We start from the raw sequence: 12,738 nt of genomic DNA, 5'->3' as shown, positions 1-12,738 counted from the left end.
CTTTCACAAAACGGTTGTCACAAGTAGGCTACATACCAGAAAGCTTTATTGAACCTGACAATACAAAAATTTAATCTAAAAGCATATTAAATCGCCGACTTAATTCACACAGATAAAGGGAATTTACAATACAAAAATTAGGCTTCTTAAATCACTTGTACAAGCTTCTGACATCAAGTAAGCCCCATCCATTACGAGAGGCGCACCGTTACAGGTAGGCTACATGTGCCAGATATGTTCCACAAATTTTCCACAAAGCGCCTCAACCAACACTGCAATTAACTCGGTTGATTTCCCGGGCACAGACAATTTACATAAGATACAAACCAGTCCAAAAGACACCCCGGCGAGCAGAAGAGTAGAACAAAACGGAGTCAAATTGCAGGGGTTCGTACATCCTCGTTCGGTGGCCTGTGCAATTGGATAGCCCCACTTCTGAAACTTTAGATAGCCCATGACTGGGCTGATGCGGTCGGGAGGCGACTGTTGTGCGCGCCGCCAAATGAATTTCCATCAAGGCCCAGAAAAAAAAATAAGTCTTCCAATTTCGCCCAGGTCACCTACGCACACGATTGCCTTGAGGAAAAAAACCTCTGTCCACTTCAGCCGCCGATGTTACAGTCTTGGCGCAGTCTTCAGTGCCGGGGTGCCCTCCGGTCTTTAGAAGCGCCCGTGCAGGAGAAAGCTAGCCAACGCAACGGGGACGAGTAGCGTGAACGCGCTGCTGGACTGCAGAGACACGCCAGCACTGGGAGCAGTGCCGTTACCCGTGCCGTTGACCATGGTGGTCATGGAGTAACTCGTGCCAGTGACATTCGTAGGGGTCATGGTCGAATTCGCGTGGACCTGAAATCAGAAGAGATGGGATGTCAATGGTTATAGCCTAAAGAAAAGGGCAATCTAAGCATTACACGCGTAAAAGCCAGAGACTGACGCTCAAGGTGCGCACTGGACGATAGTTACGTAAAAAGTTGGGAATAGGCTACACATCCTCAAACTTAAAAGCAGACTTTCTTGGCAGCATGTAGGCTAGGCTGTGTCAAATGGTATCCTGAATAACAGGTCTCAAAGTAGAACATATGGTCTCAAAAAGGCCTATCGAATTCAATGAACCGTCTCAAACGAAGCATGTACGTTAGTTCATCATTCTCATCCCACTTGACAGGCTGAGGCTACACGATGAACTTTCTGCATGCGCCACGTTCCAGCATCCTAATCAGACCGATTGGAAACCGCTGCGCGTACAATAACCACGCGATAGTCAAGCCTTGTCTTTTGAAAATGTAGGCCAATACAGTATCCCAAAACGGATTTACCCCAAATCGTATGTTTAAATAATGGTCAGTTTTGGATAACATGCGTGATTTCAGGATTTGGTTAACGATTGAAGCCATGGTTCATGAATATTAGTATCCTTATCAATAATTAGGCATTCGGATAAAGACATTACCGTACCTGTGATGAAAAATGCATGGCAAGCATAAGAACTCCAATGTAAACTGTAATCATTTTAGTCATCGTGGACGTCGTTTTTCTCAGTCTCACCGCGTGGTCTTTCAGTGACTGTTTCAGAGTGAGCGAATGAACGCATGAAGAACTTGGGGGACCTTTTATACCCGGCGGTGCGTGACGTCAGAGGCGCTACTTAACTACCTGTCCAACTAATGAAAGCTTAGGATAGATATTAATATTTGGATGTTTGCATCCATTATAACAATGCTCTTTTCCTATTCAGACCCAGATGGAATTTAGTATAGCATAACTGAAAACCTTGCCTATTAAGTTGATAGGCAAGGTTTCAGGGTCATAAACAGGTGGTTACTGCTATAACCTATCGTCTATTTCACGGCTTTCCTAGGTTTCAGTAGGCTAAATAATAATTCTCTCTCAAAATTATGACATTTTCTAGGAGTCTGGGCTATAATTTTCCATTGGTCCAATTTAAAGATATTGTGTTACATGGTTAAAGCGACAAGGCATGACCTATACTCTTGTCAAATTAAACGTTATGCTTATAGAGGACGACCTCGTGTGGCGGTTTTATACGAACGCGAACAACAACGCGATTCGATTATCAAAAGTACCATTTGTCCCTTCTACTTTCCCGTAGTTGTCTTCCTTGTTTTCCGTTCTTCCGGAAAAATTGCCATAAGGAAGCCAGGTTTTAAATAACACCGTTACGAAGACAACCATATCACATCAGCGAAACAACACTTGGTCTCTCTGTCAAGCTTTTGGGCAGATCTGAAGGGTACGCCATACTCGCCTCCCCATGCTGCTGTGTCGTATCGCGGCAGTTAGCCAGTGCGTAGCGAGATGGGGTTCGTGTGCCCGCGGAGGCGCCCTACTCCACCCCGCTATCTCCTTCAACTTTAGTCGCTGTCAAAATGTCAGCTCAGCTGAAGGCACTGCACAGCCTTCAACATCACCTTCAGCGGGACAGTACCGTGACAGTGTACTGCTGCCGCGCACTGATTTCCCCATGAAATTAACCGGGCAGAAACTGCTGGACCGGGAATTGGAGATACAGCGGGTAAGCGTTTGCTTACGCTTAGCTAGCTTGACAGCAAGCCACATATGTTGTAAAGCCAGACGAGGGTGTGTGTGTAAATCAGTCTGTCTCCTTGTATCTGTTCTGGTCGGACAAAGACATCAGAATATCTCTGGGCAGCTCTAACTGCATTTACTTGTATGCAACTTGAATCCTAAACCATTGGTTCTCTGTTGCCAGGAGTGTGGCTTTGCAGAGCTATACTCTTGGCAGAGGGAGAGGAAGGCTAAGAAGGAGTACTGCCTCCATGATGGACCCCCTTACGCCAATGGAGACCCTCATGTTGGACACGCCCTCAATAAGGTATCTTATTAAATGCTAACCTGCCTAACAAGTGACTGACTTTAAACGTGTAAACACACACACATGCTTACACCTACCTTACATTGTACCGTTTTTGGTTGCTCTAGATCCTGAAAGACATCCGGAACCGTTTTGAGATGCTGAGAGGGAGACAGGTCCACTACATTCCAGGCTGGGACTGCCACGGGCTGCCCATTGAGCTGAAGGCCCTGGGAGAGCTGGGAACCAGTGGACTGAGCCCTCTGCAGATCAGACAGAAAGGTGAGAACATGACAGGACAGACAGCTGATATAGGCCCGGCCTAATGCTTGGCTAAACAGTATATAGGGTATGGTACAGTATTGGATATAGGTTATGGTACAGTATAGGATATAGGGTATTGTACAGTATTGGATATAGGTTATGGTACAGTATTGTACCATACTGTATGGTGCTACAGTAATCTCTTCCTGGGTTTGTGCTTATGAGCTACTTCTATCTTTGGCTTCTTTCTCCCGTTGTAATGACTCACCTTATCTTATGATCTTGTTATAGCTTCAATATCTGATATTGTTAAGATACATGCTTCTGGCTTGCTGTATCCGTTCATGTGTTCCCCTCTCCTCTTCTCCCCAGCCCGAGAGTTTGCGGAGGGGGCCATAGCCCGTCAGCGCGCTGCCTTCCAGCGCTGGGGGGTGATGGCGGACTGGGACAAGTGCTACTACACCTTCGACGGAGCCTACGAGGCGGCCCAGCTCAAGGTCTTTCAGGAGATGCACAGCAAGGTGCGAGTTCACCCGTTCTACTTGATGATGCTACGTCAGCGTTTTGTTCACAGAGACCGGTCCTACGGAGCCATTTTGTTCATATAGCCTATGACTCTTGTGGTGATATTCTGATCTGTTAATGTAAAGAATGTGTTTGTTCTTTGTTTTAGAAACTAAACGTGTGCTGTTGTGCTGTCATCTCTAGGGGCTGATCTACCAGGACTACAAGCCAGTGTTCTGGTCGCCCTCCTCCAGGTAGGCAGCACAGAACTACATATCCCAGATCTCCGCTCTGTATGTTTCAGGTCATCTGTAAAGTTTGCCAATTGTTGGTGATAGTTACGAACCAACCCCTTCCTCTCTCCAGGACGGCCCTAGCGGAGGCTGAGTTGGAGTACAACCCCCAGCACGTGAGCAAGGCCATCTACGCCACCTTCCCCCTGGCTACCCTCCCCCCTAAGCTGGCCGCTGGGTCAGCAGAGTTGGGCGGTATCTCTGCGCTGGTGTGGACCACCCAGCCATGGACCATACCTGCCAACCAGGCCGTCTGCTTCATGCCCAACGCCCAGTAAGAAGCACTACCAAGTTGATACAGGCACTGTACACATACTTTCAAAACCTTTCTCTTTCCCTCTCACATTACTGCACACCATGCGGTATCATATACGCATTAAACATTGTATATTATGACTTACAAACATGACAGTTACTTGTCTTTCAGCTAGTATACATGTTGTATGATTTTCTGGTTTAAGGTACTCTGTTGTGAGGAGGGCAGACAACACACAGCACCTCTTAGTGGCCACAGAGCGCATTGCAAGCCTGTCAGCACTGCTGGGCATAGAGCTGGAATGTGTGGAGACCTTCACAGGTAGATGGGCACACACACACCACACTAGATACACACACACACACACACACACACACACACACACATACACACACACACACTCAGTCATTCTAACTCTTTCAACACTTTTTTTCTCTCCCTCCAGGTTCAGAACTTGAGGGCGGGATCTGTCAGCATCCCACAATTCCCAGCAAAGAGGTCCCATTGTTACCAGCCAATCACGTCACCATGGGTAAAGGCACGGGATTAGTCCACACAGCACCAGCTCATGGCATGGAGGACTACAGTGTGGCTTCACAATTCAAACTGTCAGTGGTAAGTATGATCAGTCATTTCTGAACCATTATGGTGTTGAATAAATAGTGATTTCATTAGAGTTGGTTCACTAGATTAATAGGCATATCTCCCCTGTCTTCAAGGCTAAAGATTAGCCTAGGTTAAGCTGAGTTAGCCTACCTGTCAGTTATTCATACCCTGATGTTATATGGCACTAAAGTTAAGACTTTTAATGGACTCTTGGACTACGTTTTCTCCGCAACCCTGTTAGCTGTGTTGTGGGGGTATTTTGGGGTGGTCTGAGGTGCTGATACAGCGATTCGTAGGTCATTCACTGTTGCCTGTCTCTTCAGGAGTGCATGGTGGACGAGGAGGGCAGGTTCACAGAGCTGGCTGGGCCTGAGCTCCAGAACCTGTCCGTCATGGGAGAGGGCACCGGCATGGGTAAGAAGAAAACGTGTGTGTGAGAGAGAGAGAAGGAAAGTGTTTGTGAGAATGATAGGGGGAAATGCTTGGCCTGTTGACTGGCTCTGCCTAGAGCTCTTTATTTGCAAATTTGAGTACTGTGTGTGTGTGTGTCTGTGTGTCTGTGTGTCTGTGTGTCTGTGTGTCTGTCTGTCTGTCTGTCTGTGTCTGTGTCTGTGTCTGTGTCTGTCTGTGTCTGTCTGTGTCTGTCTGTCTACTCCATGTGTGTCTCATGCCTGAATTAATATCTTTGTATGTGTGTGTGTGTGTGTGTGTGTGATGTCTGTCCACATGCCAGTGATCTCCATGCTGAAGGCGGTCGGTGCTTTGGTGAAGGAGGAGGAGTGTGTGCACAGCTACCCGTACGACTGGAGAAGCAAGCAGCCCGTGGTGATCAGACCCAGCAAGCAGTGGTTCATCAACACAGCCAGCCTCAAAGACAAGGCCAAGGTGAGAGTCGACTCCCTCAGAGTGACTCTTCTAAAGCAGTGATTCACACTGGAAGACTGTGAGAGTAATTCCCCTTCACTCGTTTCACCTCTCAGAGGACTCGTGTAAAGGAGTAAATTATTCTCCTTGATACACTAAGAATAACTGCCACTCACTCAGATGGGATATTTCATTAATGAGAGTGAATTTACTTTTAAATGTCTTTATATTATTTTAAATGTCTCGACTCTACTTTGACTGCCAGTTTGTGTACTTGCATGGAGTATGAGTTAGGACTAACACCCCCTTACTGTCTCTGTTTTGTGTGTGCGTGTGTGTGTATGTGTATGTGTATGCGTGTGTCTGTATGTGTATGCGTGTGTCTGTGTGTGTGTGTGTGTTTGTGCGTGCGTTTGTGTGTGTGTGTACAGGATGTGCTGCAGAAGGTGCGTGTGATGCCAGAGTCGGCACGGGGCAGTTTGCTGGCCATGCTGGACAGAAGGACCTACTGGTGCATCTCTCGCCAGAGGAGCTGGGGTGTCCCCATACCTGTCTTCTACCACAAAGAGACCGGGGAGCCACTCATCAACAAGTAAGCGCGCACACACATGTATGCACACACACACACATGCACACACACACACAGACACACACACACGCCTGCACACACACAAACGCATGCACGTGCACACAACCTAATCTAATCCCTTTACCATGCAGGCACACAGTGTCCCACGTAGCCAAGCTGTTCTCAGAGAAGGGCAGTGACTGCTGGTGGGAGCTGCCCCTGGACTCACTACTGCCCCCGGAGGTGCTCGAGAAGGTAGGCAATCAAGGACCTGAAATATACACTGCTCAGTTTGGAAATCAACGCTAATGGCTTACGATGAGTATTTATTGTGTGTGTGTGTGTGTGTGTGTGTGTGTGTGTGTGTGTGTGTGTGCGCGCGCGCGTGTGTGTGTGGCAGTCTAAAGCAGGTGCTGTGACAGACTACAAGCGTGGGGAAGATGTTCTGGACATCTGGTTTGACAGCGGAGCATCTTGGGCCGCCGTTCTACAGGGTGAGTTAGGTCTTTTACACACACACACACACACACACACTTGATTAAATCACACATCCCCTGGCAAAGCTAATGCTTCTTTTGAGTCCATTTCCATTAGCTAGTGAAGTTGTATCCTATTAGTGTTCATGGTTGCTCGTAGCATCATTGTCTGGTGCCCTTGGATTAGCAATGAATGCGATCTGTCTAGATACCTTGTTATGCTAATTCACCATTAGCAATTACTTTATCTCTGCCAATGTAGCACGCTAAGTCATTTTGCATCAGCAAGTAGCACTTAAGCTCTGTGTACATGCTGTGCTCTGTACTAGATTAACGTGACCCCTTTCTGTTCCCAACAGCTCTTCCCTTATCCTTAAAGCAACTACAAGGAGGTTTTGACTGATTATAAAACAGTCTAATTTTAATACTGATTCCTCTACATTACCAACATTAGCAAATGCAGCCATCAGCAAGAAGTTTGTCTGTTTCTCTCATTCTACAGATAGCTGGTCGGGTGATCGAGTTGTCCAGAAAGGACAAATCGATTTATTTACCTTTATTTACCTCGTCGTCATCCCGACAAGTAGCGTCTTTATTTTGCAGCCTTCCAAAATGCATGCTAGCGGCTCGCGCTAGGCAAGAGATCTTTACGTCAGGAAGCGTCTTTCCGGGAAAACACTACAGCTTTTGTCCACAAGTGCCGCTAAAATCAACACAAACTGAAAACTCCTCGTTGCTGCTTTGAATCGTACACTTATCCCATACATACTCATACTTATCGCTTGGACATTTTACCCGCCACACTGAAGGGCAGCTGTCCCCGAAAAGGTTTCTCCACCGATATTATTAACCGTCACAATGCTAGTTGTTTTTGTCCGTCCTCCATGTCAGCGGTTTTTGTGTTTTCAGAGGAGAAGGAGGAGGGGGACTCCGAGGAGCCAGGGTCACGTCTCAGCTGGCTCCCTGCTCCCCTGCGCAAACCTCTGGTTCCAGGTTGATCACTCACCCACCTAAACCCCTCCCCCCCTTCTCCATCTCTCTCTCCCCCACCTAGACCCCTCCCCCCTGTCTCCATCTCTCTCTCACCCACCTAGACCCCCCTCCCCCCCTTCTCCATCTCTCTCTCCCCCACCTAGAACCCCTCCCCTCTTCTCCAGCTCTCTCTCCCCCACCTAGACCCCTCCCCCCTTCTCCATCTCTCTCTCACCCACCTCGACCCCCCCCTTCTCCATCTCTCTCTCCCCCAGCTAGACCCCCCTCCCCCCCTCTCCATCTCTCTCTCCCCTCCGTCTCCCTCCTTCCCTTTTGCACGCATGACTCTCTGAGCACCTTGTCTGAGAACTGAGCACCTTGAGGACCATTTCTCTTCCAGGATTCTCTCTCTCTGTCACACACACACTCCAGGATTCTCTCTCTTTCTCTCTCTCTCTCTCTCTCTCTCTCTCTCTCTCTCTCTCTCACACACACACACACACACTGCACTCCTTTATATCTGTCCGTTCCTTCCCTCCAGTGAGTTTGCTGTTTCCCCAGAGTCAGTGAGTGTGGAGGCTGTAAAGCAGCTCTCATCAAGTCTGGGACAGTTGAACAGCTGTTTTCAAACATCCACTGTCTACCTGCCTCTGGATGCTGTCTGTCTCTTTGGGCTGTTCATGTTCCTGAGGGGCTGGCCAGCATGTCTACGGCGCAAACAGGACATTTGGTCGAGGCATGGTTGCACAGAAACGCAAATGAGAAATTGAGCAGCGGTCACTTTGGACGCGCTGCAGAGCAGAGGCTATTGGCTGATGCATATATGCGTTGTCTCAGTGTCCTCACTAACAGTGGCCTTCGCCTCCGACCTTCTAGACTTTTCCAGCGTCCGTGTGGAGAAAGTCAACACGTTTCTCCTGACTAACCATCTTTTTGACATGTTTTTCTCCTCGGTGTGGGTGATGGGTTGAGTAAAGAAATGCAATTAGCTACAGGATTAATTTGTTTTCTTTCTCTCTCTCTCTCTCTCTCTCTCTCTCACTCTCTCACACACACACACACACACACACACACACACACACGCACACAGAGTCAGACCCCAGTGCTGATGTGTATGTGGAGGGGAAGGACCAGATCGGAGGCTGGTTCCAGTCTTCTCTCCTCACCAGTGTGGCTGTGAGGAACAAGGCACCTTACAAGTGAGTGAGAGAGTATCTTTAGGTGTGTGTGTGTCTGTGTCTATGTGTGTGTGTGTGTGTGTGTGTGTGTGTGCGCGCGCGCACTGGTGTGTGTTTAAGTGCTACACGTAATGAGACTTGTGTGTATCAGTATGTGTGTTTGTGTGTTTCAGGTCTCTGGTGGTTCATGGCTTTGTGGTCGGTGAGAAAGGAGAGAAGATGTCAAAGTCACTGGGTAATGTGGTGGACCCAGACACAGTCATCTACGGAGGGGAGGTGAGACACACACACACACACACACACTTCACACCCACACACACTTCACACCCACACACACGCACACACACACACACGCACACACGCACACACACACTCACGCCCTCTCCCTCTCTCTACCAGGACGCCAGTGTGTCTCCAGCCTACGGAGCGGATGTGTTGAGATGGTGGGTCGCAGAGTCCAACGTCTTCTCTGAGGTTCAGATCGGGCCCACTGCCCTGAACTCAGCCAGAGACGGCATCAACAAGGTACTACCACTAATCCAGAGACAGCATCAACAAGGTACTACCACTAATCCAGAGACAGCATCAACAAGGTACTACCACTAATCCAGAGACAGCATCAACAAGGTACTACCACTAATCCAGAGACAGCATCAACAAGGTACTACCACTGCTCCAGATGGTCTTTACAGTAGCTGTCTGCTAGCGTTATCTCTCAGTTAGCTTAAGTGTCTCACTCTCTTCATGCTCCATGTCTCAAGTGCACAGGTAAAGGCCTCCTCTAGGTATTGAGGTACAACCACAGTGTGTATCTGGATCTAGACTCATATTTTCATAAACCTCCCCTCCATCCCTCCCTCTCTCTCTGTCTCTCTCTCTCTCTCTCTCTCTCTTTCGCTCTCTCTAGCTCAGGAATACTCTGAAGTTCTTGTTGGGGAACCTGCAGGGTTTCGACCCCCGCACTCAAGCAGTGGACCCCAAGGAGATGCACTACATCGACCAGTACCTACTGCATCAGCTGAGGGAGTACAGCATGAAGGTGTGTGTGTGTGTGTGTGTGTGTGTGTGTGTGTGTGTAAAAATAGTATAGCATTCAAATAGGTTAACATAACGTGTTGTGACATGTTATGTTAACCTATTTGAATGCATCTGTAACCGAGTGAAACAGTCCTAGTGAGTCCTGAGTAGGTAGCGAGTTGCTGGTTAAACTCCCTCCACCCAGTATGAATACAGCTAGCTTTTCATCGGCGTAGTTGGTTAAAACGGCTCGTGTACGTTTGTGTACCAGGTGACAGACGCCTACAGTGAGTTTGACCCCGGCAGGGCCATCCGCGTCCTCCAAGCCTTCATCACCAGAGACCTGTCCAGCTTCTACTTCAGCATCATCAAAGACCGGTACTAGACTGCTGTCATCACTGCCTGCCACAGGACTACACTACCGCCATTACTACCGTACTACAAGTGCCTGAGTTCTCACCCTCTCTCTCTCTCTCTCTCACACACACACACACACACACACACACGCGCCCTCTCAGGCTGTACTGTGACGCCGAGGACTCGTTGGCCCGGCGGTCGTGTCAGACGGCCCTGGAGGAGATCCTGGACGGTCTGACCCGCTCCGTCGCCCCCATCCTGCCGCACCTGGCCGAGGAGGTCTACCTGCACGCGCCGGGACATGACGGTGTGTGTGTGTGTGTGTGCGCGAGTGTGTGTGTGCGCGAGTGTGTGTGTGTGCGAGTGTGTGTGTGCGAGTGTGAGTGTGCGAGTGTGTGCGAGTGTGTGCGTGTGTGTGAGTGTGTGTGAGAGTGTGTGAGTGAGAGAGAGAGATAGAGACTTGTCCTTCTGTAGAGTACACTGTGTGTCTGTGTATGACTCTCGTCTGTCTGTCTGCCTCCCTCCCTGTCTCCCTCCCTCCCTCCCTCCCTCCCTGTCTATCTCCCTGCCCTCCTCCCTCCAGAAGGAGAGACCCTCTTCCGGAGCGGCTGGATCAAGAGCAGCTCAGTATGGCGGAGGCCTGGATTGGAGGAGGCCGTGGAAGGGGCGTGTGCCATCAGGGACTCCTTCCTGTCCTCGATCCCAGGACGCAACGCCGCACAGTATGACCTCACCATCGCCATCGAGGCCGGCCTACTGTTCGAACTCATGGAGGTTAGGGCAGGAGTACTTAACACCCCCCACCTCCGTACATTGATATAAATGTTCAGATATAGTTATATAATTCTTACTATCTGCGAACACACAAACACCTATATTATGCAGATATGTGGCTGTTTAGCTGAATAAATACATCAACCTTTAGATATGGATACTGTAGATTTAATCTGCACCGAATCTGAATGTGGATCATGTAAACTCTCCCACCAGTCTCTCCAGGAGGAGACCACCTCCACCTGCTCTCAGCTGACCGAGCTCATGATGTCATCTCGGACCACCCTGGCCGGCGCCCTGCCCAGAGACCTGCCAGCAGACGCCCTGGTCACTAAGGGCAGCTTCCTCATCAACCTGGAGGGTGAGACACGGCACATGCATGCGCACACGCGCACACACACACACGCTAGGCTTATGCCAACAGTGACCTCCTGTGGCAGCTTTCCATATCAACCTGTGATCCCACAAGTACTGACTGATTGGCTGGACATATTAGGATTATATTTGGTGTTTTTTTGTTGTTGTTCCAGCTAATCAATCTTAAAACATATGGAAAGTATAGCCCACAGTATAGTAATGCTTGGCAGTAATACTGTATAATGCTAGGTCGGAATCTAGAGACAATATCAACCTCTCCTTCGCTCTCCTTTCCCCACTGTCCAATCAGGCGGGGTTATCCGCGAGGACAGCGCCTACAGCGTGGCGGCGGTGCCGACCTCCGCGCCCCGGTGCCCGCGCTGCCGCCGCTACACCGCCGAGTCGGCGGACTGCCCGTGCCCGCGCTGCCAGACCGTCCTCGCAGCATCGCACTGACACTCCCACGCCACGCCCCGTTACCGTGACAGCCTGCCAAACAACAGCCCCCCGTTACTATGAGTACCATTAGACGGTGACCTCATCCTTGTTTTGCAGCGGTGGTGGCGGCGGAACCCCCCGGACAAGCTTAGCGTTGAGCGCCGCGCTTAGGAAAGCATTGTGAGGGGACACAGACTGACTGGCGGTTTGTTAAAACTACACTACCCACAATTCCACTACTGACATGGACACAGTGGTGTAGTCACCAAAGGAAACGATGATGGATGGGTGGCTCGGGGTTGATATAGAGAACGGGTTATCGGCAGACTTCGGAAGAGCCCTCGCTTAGCGGTTTATTTATTTGGTGAGAGCGAACGGTCGCCGTCCTTTTGTGTACTTGGAATGCAATTCGCCATCGAGGGTAAACAACTGAGAGAATCGACTGTTGCTCACTCCAAATTGCATGTGACGCTTAATGCAGGTGGTAGAACTACATTCAGTCACAGGAATATGAATCTGGAGCAGAAGTCTGGTTCTGATTTGTTTGTGTGTGAAGAGTGTGAGGATATAATGTCTTGTGTTGAAATGAGATTCACACTTGATCTCAATGTCACCATGTGACAAGGCAAGGAGGAATGGAAAAGAGAATGTATTTAAATGTATTATTACCAAGTTTATGATTTTGGGTTTGGGTGACTTCATTTATGTTAACTTGTAAATGTATATCTCTGTATAAACTCCTTCCCCTATAAACTCTGCTCTATTAAATGAAGTAAGAACTTTTTTTTTTTCTTTGGCCACCTATAACAAGGGGTGATAGTGGTCACTTCATACATGGGGACACTATTCTATGAGTTTGTAGATCTTAAGCACATCCCTGACTTGGTGCTGAACCAAACTGTAAAAAACAGGCATTCAATTCTTGAAAAAGGGTCTCTCCACTTAATGCTCCCGGTACTTTAAATAAACAATTCGATCAAT

The 12,738-nt window shown here is 48.8% G+C and overlaps 1 protein-coding gene across 3 annotated transcripts; it reads left to right on the top strand.

Annotated features, from left to right (window-relative positions):
* The first annotated feature begins 2,145 nt into the window (after positions 1–2,145).
* iars2 (isoleucyl-tRNA synthetase 2, mitochondrial) lies at positions 2,146–12,499 on the top strand. 3 transcript variants are annotated; one of them, XM_084437823.1, is made up of 23 exons: positions 2,146–2,533; positions 2,732–2,854; positions 2,962–3,115; positions 3,470–3,618; positions 3,806–3,855; positions 3,968–4,168; positions 4,356–4,471; positions 4,596–4,765; positions 5,080–5,170; positions 5,490–5,641; positions 6,052–6,212; positions 6,341–6,443; positions 6,589–6,682; positions 7,574–7,657; positions 8,727–8,835; positions 8,988–9,090; positions 9,214–9,339; positions 9,722–9,853; positions 10,103–10,209; positions 10,350–10,495; positions 10,775–10,962; positions 11,179–11,323; positions 11,630–12,499. In XM_084437823.1, exons 1-23 carry the CDS (start codon positions 2,273–2,275, stop codon positions 11,773–11,775), a joined length of 3,111 nt encoding a protein of 1,036 aa, XP_084293949.1. In that variant the 5' UTR covers positions 2,146–2,272; the 3' UTR covers positions 11,776–12,499. The 3 variants fall into 3 exon arrangements, with proteins under 3 accessions (XP_084293949.1, XP_084293948.1, XP_084293950.1); XM_084437822.1 differs by having other exon boundaries at positions 10,772–10,962; XM_084437824.1 differs by lacking the exon at positions 7,574–7,657 and having other exon boundaries at positions 10,772–10,962.
* Positions 12,500–12,738: the final 239 nt, after the last annotated feature.

Source organism: Borostomias antarcticus, assembly GCF_949987555.1.
Source record: "Borostomias antarcticus genome assembly, chromosome: 5".
Classification (NCBI taxonomy): domain Eukaryota; kingdom Metazoa; phylum Chordata; class Actinopteri; order Stomiiformes; family Stomiidae; genus Borostomias; species Borostomias antarcticus.
This window is presented reverse-complemented; position numbering and strand designations above follow the sequence as displayed.

Excerpts from the sequence above, each read along its gene's own strand:
- iars2 (XM_084437822.1), top strand. The coding sequence starts at position 2,273 with ATGCTGCTGTGTCGTATCGCGGCAGTTAGCCAGTGCGTAGCGAGATGG. Across the intron at positions 5,171-5,489 it reads GGGAGAGGGCACCGGCATGG|TGATCTCCATGCTGAAGGCG; the intron begins GTAAGAAGAAAA and ends TCCACATGCCAG. Across the intron at positions 6,213-6,340 it reads GGGGAGCCACTCATCAACAA|GCACACAGTGTCCCACGTAG; the intron begins GTAAGCGCGCAC and ends TTTACCATGCAG.